Raw genomic sequence first — 9,533 nt, forward strand, 5'->3', positions numbered from 1 at the left:
AATTAGATGACGAGGCATTTGGAAGGCACAGAAAAACACCAACTGAAAAGGAAAGGCACATAAAAAAACGCTGAGTTCGATCCACATAAGGCCTGTGAAAACAAAAGAAAAATCAGCTTTGCCTACATCAATCCGTCTCTGAAGAAAAACTCCAGTGAAATGAAAAAAACATTCAAATGGAGCTTATGTTGTTACTCAAGATATGATAAGCGGAATATAATGCTACAATTTACGGGGCGAGAGAGAAAAAAATAAAAAATAAAATATCTCGAGATCTCAAGCCACGGGGCGACAAGCAAAAAAATTAAAAAATAAAATGTCATAAGATCTCAAACCGATTTAAATTGAATGTAACTTTTCAATGAAGAAGATAAGCCTTGGAATCTCAAGCCTCTTGGAATTGAATGTAACTTTTCAATGAAGAAGATGAGACTTGGGATCTCAAGCCTCTTCGAATTGAATGCCACTTAACAATGAAGAAGATCACAAATTAAAGGTAGTGTGGATTTAGTTTTCATCTGGTTATTACTTCAAATCCTGTGGGAATCTTGGTGATACCTTGGCCCTCTTCAAAGCCGTCGATTCATAGAATAAAACTTCTGATGAAACTTATTTTGTGATTTGAGAAGGGGTTCTCTAATTCGATTCAATCTAATTGTTAGAGCGAAAATACACATCGATCAATTAGACATCTGGGGTAGCTCGTAATAGAAAGACCAGTCTATAATGCATTCCGATCATTAATCAATATCCCCTTACGAGGGAAGGATCTCTGGAGATGATATTTGTGTTGTTTCATTAAATAAATAGATATATAATTTGTTATGGCCTTTACAAATAGAAGCAAAGGTTATGGTTTTTTTGTCAGCGAAATAATGACTCCTGAAATGATTGCATTTTTAATTTTTGGCTTTGACAAACCATAACTCAAGGGCATCTAAGCCATCAAAATCAACCAGGGATCACCCCCGATCTGGGCCACACCGGCCATTAACATGACTGGATTTTTGCCAACTGAATTTCAAACCAGTGAAAATTTCTGAGATGATATTTGTGTTTCATTAAATAAATGGATATATAATTTGTTATGGCCTTTACAAACAGAAGCAAAGGTTATGGTTTTTTTTGTTTGCTAAATAGTGACTCCTGTAATGATTGTATGTTTAATTTTTGGCTTTGACAAACCATAACTCAAGGGCATCTAAATCATCAAAATCAACCAGGGATCACCCCAATCTGGCCACACCGGCCATTAACATGGCTGGATTTTGCCAAAAGAATTTCAAACCAGTGACCTTCAGATCATGTAATGTCTTAACAGTACACCCCATCACTGTTTATTGACTACAGATCATGTAATGTCTTAACAGTACACCCCATCACTGTCTATTGACTATCCCTTTTGACAAACCATAACTCAAGGGCATCTAAATCATCAAAATCAACCAGGGATCACCCCAATCTGGCCACACCGGCCATTAACATGGCTGGATTTTGCCAAAAGAATTTCAAACCAGTGACCTTCAGAGCATGTAATGTCTTAACAGTACACCCCATCACTGTTTATTGACTACAGATCATGTAATGTCTTAACAGTACACCCCATCACTGTCTATTGACTATCCCATGGGCTAAGGCTAATTTTTTTAAGCTAACTAAAAATAAAAATAAAATTATGTCAAGTCATAACCCTGGTCTCTACTGGTTACCACTTCTCTTCGAGGGCTTACCACTTCTCTCAGAGGGCTTTTCGTTCACAGACAGTCCTTTCAGTGAAAAGAAAATCGAATTATAATAAATTACCCGAAAACAATGTAATGCAAACAAATACTTGTCAATAGCATTTTCGATATAATCGTGTATGAACCACAGTTTTAAGTCGATTTGAAGATAATATCCAATACTGGGAATTTTATAGTACTAGTGTTTTTCCAAGATTTTAATGATCAAAGATACATTATAACAAGCACAAAATGTTGGGAATTTTATGATGTATGTAAATTAGTATAACTATGAACAATTATTAAAATTACAAATCTTTATAAGCTTTAAAATTATGACTTAAGATAAATTTAAGCGTTTTTTTTAAGGTTGACCTTCTTAAAGTTCATTTTCTAAAGAATTGGACGTAAATTTATTTCCATTTTGTTCGCAAAGAAGAATCAAGATCCATCCCACCACACCGAGGCGGCAGGGAAGCACTCTCTCGACGCGATTAACATTTACTACATAGAATAAATAAATTCTTCCCTTCAACCCCGCCCTAAATAGAGAAAAGCACTCTCGATGCAATTAACATTACCACTGAAATCTATCAAATGGGATAACCTCTCTAGTCTGAAATCTATCAAATGGGATAACCTCTCTACTTTAGATATGATGTAGCACGTTGGTCGTTGGACAGGGAACGAGCAGTGGGAGGTCAATGAAAGAAAGAACGGAAGAAAATTCAAAAGCCCCATTCGTCACTCCATTTGATCATTCCCTTCGACGCCGCTTAAGCGTTCCCATGCAACCTCTCTACTCCATGAAGTTGCACAAAATCTAGCAACAAGGACATCAAATGGGTTTCCTCGTTATATGGGGAAGAACTGTTTGTTATGTTTACTCGTTATATGGGGAAGAACTGTTTGTTCTGCCCAGTCTGCTGTGAACTATCGGTCAGAGCTTGATGACCGCTTAACAATACTATGTTGAATATAACATGATAATCTGTGCTTAAACCAGAAAGCAGTAGTGCTGAAAGTCATGGTCATGGAATAAATGAAAGCATAACTGTGGATGCTACATTTGCGAAATTATAATCAGTTCAGTTCAAGATGTATCCTGGACTCACAAATTCTTATACTTATTCTACTGAGTTGTAATTAACAAAACTTGGATCTCCCAACTTCAGATTTTCATACGTACAGCATGTTGGGAATATAGAGGACATGTTCTACCAAGGAGATCAACTTAAGCTTCAAAAGAAAAACCACCATATGCTCAGAGATGAGAATGTGATACAAGTATTAAGCTTGTTGATCTGTCGGTAATATCAAGGACAATGTTCTACTAAAGAAGATATTTACAGTTACAAAAAATGTAACCTTATGCTAAAAAATGAGCATGTGAGATTTAGTAACAAGAATCAAAGTTGTTGACAATTTACATAAATAATAATCAGTTCAGGACGTGTCCTGGGCACGCGAGTTCTTTATTTATTTTATGAGTACTAATTAAGAAATTAACATGGATTTCATAACTATAGGTTTTCATAGAGGGATGCACAGCTTGTTTGGTATATCATGGACACATGTTCTACCAAGGAACATGTACTTGAGAATCAAAAAATTACACCATATGCAGGCCCCTTTGTTGACATAGTGAACAAGCCCGTCTCTGTTGACATACAAGTGATAGTTTTAAATCAGTGTCCAAATGCTGCCAAACCTTTGTAAAAGTCATCTGCTACTATAAAAGGAATTCATAGAGGCAGTGTTTTTAGTTTATGGGTCGTTCCCAAATCATAACTTTGCAAAAAGAGGGGCAGGCAATGAAAGTTAAAAATCTGGTTTCTCTTTCGACAATGATTTCCCTGCTCTTATGCCTTTAATAATAGGTCCCAATATATTGACATCAGAAGTGGGAAAAGGTTCGAGGATAACATTCACAAAAATCCTTGACCCTGCTTTGTTTTGTTTGCAAGACACTTTAGCTGTCGCAATTTTAGAGTTTATCAATCTCAGCACATTTATTATTACCATTGTCTGGCATTCTTCCCTTGAGGCAAAGGCCTTTGCTATCAAGATGGTTACTAAGGGTAAACAAATCACTATTTCTATGGCCTAGCATATCATAAAATGTATTCATGGAACCAAAGAACTTGTGTTTTTGAAACGTCTAACGTCTAATTATTTTAGCTGAAGCACATATGAACATTAAATATTAGCTCCCCTGCTTTGAATTGCTTCGATTGCAGGAAATAGGGATTTCATGTGAGAAGTAGGAAGCCAATCTAGTAATCTAAAGTCCAAAGCTATCAAGTCTGATGAGATTTTAATTCCACCCTCATTCTGAGTCATGATTGTAAGTATAAAGTAATGTCTCAATTTGATTATTCAAAAATGATGCATCATTGCTGGACCCTGGTTCCATTGCTCTAGATAAGCTACCCAGATTGAATAACTCTAAGAAGCATCCAACTGGAAAGGATACATAAGAGTACACTAAAATTCAATATGCAAGATGATCAAAGTTCAGTGGTTCTACTGTCTGCAGAAGATCTTGACAATGGTGTTACGTTGGCAGGTGATGCCATTGACCTTGGTAGAGATAAACTTTTTGGATGTCAAATTTCTGAGAGGAAATCACTAGAATATCAAAAGTTAACTTAAGGCAGTAACTTTGAGGTCTCGTCAAATGGTGCAGGCAAATGTTTCAGTCGGATTGAGGATCAGCATAACTAACAATACTTTTACCATGATAGACAGAGCCCACTGCTGAAGAAAAATTCAATGTGTATTTGAAGTACAACATGCAATGTGATAACAGTTAGTTCTCAAGATAGTATTCAAGCCATGGTAATCAAGTTTGCCTCTCTGCCAGGAACAAAAATTAAGAAAATGGTGCTAATAATCATTTGATAGAGCAAGAAAGCTTGGATGCAAAGAGAAAACTGGGAAATGTCAAAAGATTTAGACATTCAAACAAATATGTTATCATCATTCATTCAAGTTCCTTCACCTTCCTCATGTTATAATATGCCTCCACCTTTGAAAACAGCCAAAGAATAAATTAAATTCAGCATATCTGACTTTTTCTAGCCCCCTGGTTTATCTTTGTAAAAACCTCTCAGACAAAGACCTCACAAAAAATATGTGCATAAAAGGATGTGCATTCTTGAGCATTTCATTTTTTCAGTAATGGTGCTGAAAAGTATACAAAAGTTCTCAATTCCAAAAGAGTTACTCATAAAAACAATATACTGACACATTTTACAAGAGTTACTCATAAAAGATGATGATTTCTTAAATTATCCATGCAATGCTTAAACAAAAACAGAGAAAACAACAGCAAAACAAAACCAGATAAAACAACAGCAAAAGTAACTATGCAGGTGTCGTAAAACAAAAATAAAAGACAAAATATCAAATCATCTTATTATCCTCCTTCCCATTACATTGGAAGAGGTAGAACATAAAATACTGTAATTTTGCAACTTGTCATGACATTCTTCAAGAAAAACACAGAAAATAACCGTGAAAACTGTCTGTGGGCCTGTAGAGTCATTTCAATAAAAAACACCTTTCATGGCAGCTTCAATTGCGTACTTCATTCAAGAATCGAGACAACCTGGGAGTCTTCCAGAAAACACCCATATACAGATTTCTTTCTGCAAGCTCCATCTCCCATCTTCTGGACCTATAAGACATGTAATACCAGAGGGAGATTGTATAAAGAAAACGAGTGATAGGAGACTGATTGCAGACAAACAGGACCGATGGGAGGTTCATTGCAAAAGGATGCTGACAGGTCAATGATGATCACTCACTGCACATAAGATGACAAGGTAATGATGTGCAATATGGATGAAGGCATGAGTGGTCACTACACATAAAGATGATGGCATAATGATGATTGAGATGGGTACAAATAGAGGCTATGTCAAATGGTTCAGCTTCGAGTTTGGGTTGGCAATTACTAGGTTCAATTTGAGTTCGAATCTTTTGATGAGAGGTTGGGATGGGGTTCGCCATTAGGTTCTTGTATATATAATCAATTATAGGATCAAATAGTTAAAATCAACATGAGAAACATAAAAAATACTATCACAGACTCAGAACTGCAAGGATAAATTGCAAGCTTGAGTTGTGACATGAGGTTATGAGTTTTGATCTATGGACTTGGTCAATGGCTATGGGGTTTGATGAAGTTCACCAAATCTCAAAAAAAAATTAAGGTTCACCAAAATTCAAACCTCAAAGTTAAAGTTGGACGAACCTTGAGACATAGAATAGAGGTACTACTGGTTAACAAACATAAATGACAGGATAATTGAGATGGAAACGAACAGAAATTGTCTACAAGAAAGAGGTGGAAAGAATAAGCAAGCCATCAGTTTCACAACAGCAGACACTGACATGAACGACAAGTAAGGTAGTCATGAAATCACAACTGAACTGGAGAGAGAGCATCAACAGCCATAGCTGAGAGGCAGAGAGGAAGCAGCAGCAAATGGAACAAATTTCTCCCAATGAACACCTTAGAAGTACCCTACATTTGGATTTTAATGGGATTTAAGGCTTCAGAGCAGTGAAATAGAACAGGAGAATAAGATGTCCAACAGATCAACAGCCCTAAACGCTGAATGCAGCAGCCAACAAGACATGAAACCAACAAGGGTGAAAGGATGTCTACCCACACACTGCAGCAACAGGGTCTCAACCAAAATCAAGCAAGAGAAGTGTGAGAACACAACCAAAAGGCAAGATACCACACTCGTCCTTGCTACCCCCAATTACAGCAAGCAAAGTTTTCCAGATGGTGGCCATGGAAGGAACAGCACAAGATGGGCAAGAGCTGCAGACGGCTTCAATCTACTCCACCTCAGATTCTAAGACCACCCAAAGTGGGATATCTGTTTCAGAACATCTACAGATGTGGAATGGACCATCCAAGACATTGTAGAAAGTACCCCACATTTGGATTTTAATAAGATTTAAGGCTTCAGAACTGTGAAAGAGAACAGGAGAATAAGATGTCCAGCAGATCAACAGCCCTAAACGCTGAATGCAGCAGCCAACAAGAAAGGAAACCAACAAGGGTGAAGGGATGTCTACCCACACACTGCAACAACAGGGTCTCAACCAAAATCAAGCAAGAGCAGTGTGAGAACAACCAAAAGGCAAGAAACCACACTCGTCCGTGCAACCCCCAATTACAGCAAGCAAAGTTTTCCAGATGGGGGCCATGTTAAAAACAGCACAAGACGGGCAAGAGCTGCAAACGACTTCAATCTACTCCACCTCAAAGACCACCCAAAGTGGGATATCTGTTTCAGAGCATCTACAGATGTGGACTGGACCATCCAAGACATTGTAGAAAGTAATACTGATAATATTGATGGGGTTGGATTAGAGGCATCTATTATGGAGCAGCTGATTCTACAAAGAAGATAGAAAAACCAGAAATGATACATGGCTTTTGGTTTTGCTGAAAGACGTACAATACTAAATTTTCGTGGCTAAAACCAGCCATGTAGTGGGAGTAGAAAATCTGTCAAACCCCTCACCAGCATGGGTTAAGCAGGATAGGTACACTGCAATAGAGTTCGGTATCGTGGAAAACAACACAATGATCAAATGCATACTCACCAGGTTCATCAAATGCTGCTCACGAGATAATGATCAAGTCATGAAAAGGACAGAACTTTTGTCCTGCTAAAGTTGGACAACTCAGTCTTACAACATTTAACTATAGTATCTTGGGAGATGAACAACATCCGACTTTAAGGGCAATATTTGAGGTAAGCCTTCATGGTCAAAATCTCAGTTTAGTGCGGGTTAGGATCAGACTAATGTTTTCATTGTTCCTTCCGTTACATTTTTTATGGATAATAAAGGTTGTTAGATAAGCTTTAGATGTTCAAAATGGAACACAAAGACTCGATCAGAAGAATGTTAGCACCATGGAAAAACTATGACAGCACTGAAAGTAGGACTCAAAATCGCAAACCATCTTGAAACAAATATAGATTATAACCCAAGGATTCAGAGTGAGCAACAGAAATAAAACAATCCCTCATCAATTTTTCCATCGACACCCAAAACATTATGGATGGCACACAAAGACTAGATCAGACCATATATTTTTGCTATGGAGATTAAGATCAGACAAAATATTATTGATGTTCTTTCTGTCAGAATTTTTGTAGGGGCATCAGATGATATTAGCAAAATCAACCCGAATAGCTTTGGAAAACGAGGATGGCACACCAAGACTAAGTCAAAACATTGATCCGGACCCCATCTTTCTTCTTCTTTGTGTTCTATGCAGCATATTAATAGAAGCTCTATTTACCTACCCAACGAACACGTTCAAAGTAATTGAGATCAATAATATAAGCAATGAAGAAAAATGATCATAACATTTAAAAGGTCTCAAAATAACAAACCATTGAGAAACAAATATATAACATAATATCATGAGCATTTAGAAAAAGGATTCCCAATGAGAATCATAAATAATATATCCTTAACAAATTTGTCCTTTAATACCCAAAACACCGACACAGGTTAAAATTCTGAAATCAAATGCAAAAAACCCTAAAACTCCGATCAGGCGGTCAGCATGACTGCCCCGCCTGCCTCCTTGATCTTCTTCTCAGCCAGCTTAGAAATAAGCTTGGCCTTCACGACGATGGGTTGCGAGGGCAGCTCGCCCTTACCCAATACTTTAAAAAACCCAAACTGAGTGACATCTATTAAAGGAACACTGTCGGGGGTGGCCTTGGCCTTGACGTCCTCGGGTACCAGAGACCACAGCTTGTCAATATTAACGATAGGACAGTGATAATGGTTCCTCAGCTTGTGGAAATGCCTCATACCAACCTTACCAAAGTAGCCGGGATGGTATTTGTCGAAGAGAATGCGATGGTGGTGCATACCTCCGGCGTTACCCCTACCACCTGGATGCTTCCTGTGCTTGCCGATACGCCCGTGGCCTGCGCTCACATGCCCTCTCTTCTTCCTGTTCTTCTTCAGTCTGGTCGTCATCCTGCTCGGCCTCTCCTTCCTCTTCTTCGCCTCCGCCTCTTCGTCCTCCCACAATATAGCTTTATTCGGTCGTTTGTAGGGTTTTTAAGCGAAACCCTAATTTCGTCTGTAGGGTTTTGAACCGAAACCCTAATCTCGCAAATCTGTGCGCATTTACCGTCAAAGCAAAATAAATATGAAAATAAAACCCTAGTCAAAGCAAACGTTGGAAAACCATGTGAACCCCCATTGTGCACTTAGAAATTGAAAGGGTGAAGAAAAGCTAACGCCGTAGAGTGTCCTCCCACCCCTATAAGGTTCTTTGGCGTTCAGTATACTTTTTATTGAAAGTTGTGTCATGCTCGAATGGTTGGGAGGTAAGTTTTGTATTTTGTTTGTTATGATAGTTTAGCTCATTGTAAGGTGAGAAGGAGATATTTCTTTATGAGGGGTTTTTCTAGTGAGTGTGTTTTTAGATATCTCAATCTTTATTAAGTTATAAGTTATTAGTTAAGCATTCATGTGGCTTATTGGCATTAGCTTAGGGGTTATAGTACCAATCAACTATATTTGAACATGAGCTTCGTTTAGGTAATCGCAACCAAATTTTTTATGATACTTTGGCTCATTGTAATGTTAGAAGGAGATATGTCCCCATGATGGTGCCCTTCTTCTGAGTGTGTTTCTAGACATCTCAATCCTTGCTAAGTTATAAGTTACTAGCTAAGCACTCATATATGGGTTATTGGCATTAGTTTAGGGGTTATAGTGGAAATCAACCATATTTGAACATGGGCC

The 9,533-nt window shown here is 37.8% G+C and overlaps 1 protein-coding gene across 1 annotated transcript; it reads right to left on the reverse strand.

Annotated features, from left to right (window-relative positions):
- Positions 1-8,171: 8,171 nt before the first annotated feature.
- LOC149164574 (large ribosomal subunit protein uL15x) lies at positions 8,172-8,889 on the reverse strand. The gene has a single exon (XM_089432104.1). It carries the CDS (start codon positions 8,754-8,756, stop codon positions 8,319-8,321), a length of 438 nt encoding a protein of 145 aa, XP_089288230.1. The 5' UTR covers positions 8,757-8,889; the 3' UTR covers positions 8,172-8,318.
- Positions 8,890-9,533: the final 644 nt, after the last annotated feature.

Source organism: Pinus tabuliformis, chromosome 5_1 (assembly GCF_031772625.1).
Source record: "Pinus tabuliformis cultivar Carrire ecotype Pingquan chromosome 5_1, CPIR1, whole genome shotgun sequence".
In the NCBI taxonomy this organism is placed as follows: domain Eukaryota; kingdom Viridiplantae; phylum Streptophyta; class Pinopsida; order Pinales; family Pinaceae; genus Pinus; species Pinus tabuliformis.

What these genes read in the sequence shown, in the direction of transcription:
- LOC149164574 (XM_089432104.1), bottom strand. Translation starts at nt 8,756, where the DNA reads ATGACGACCAGACTGAAGAAGAACAGGAAGAAGAGAGGGCATGTGAGC.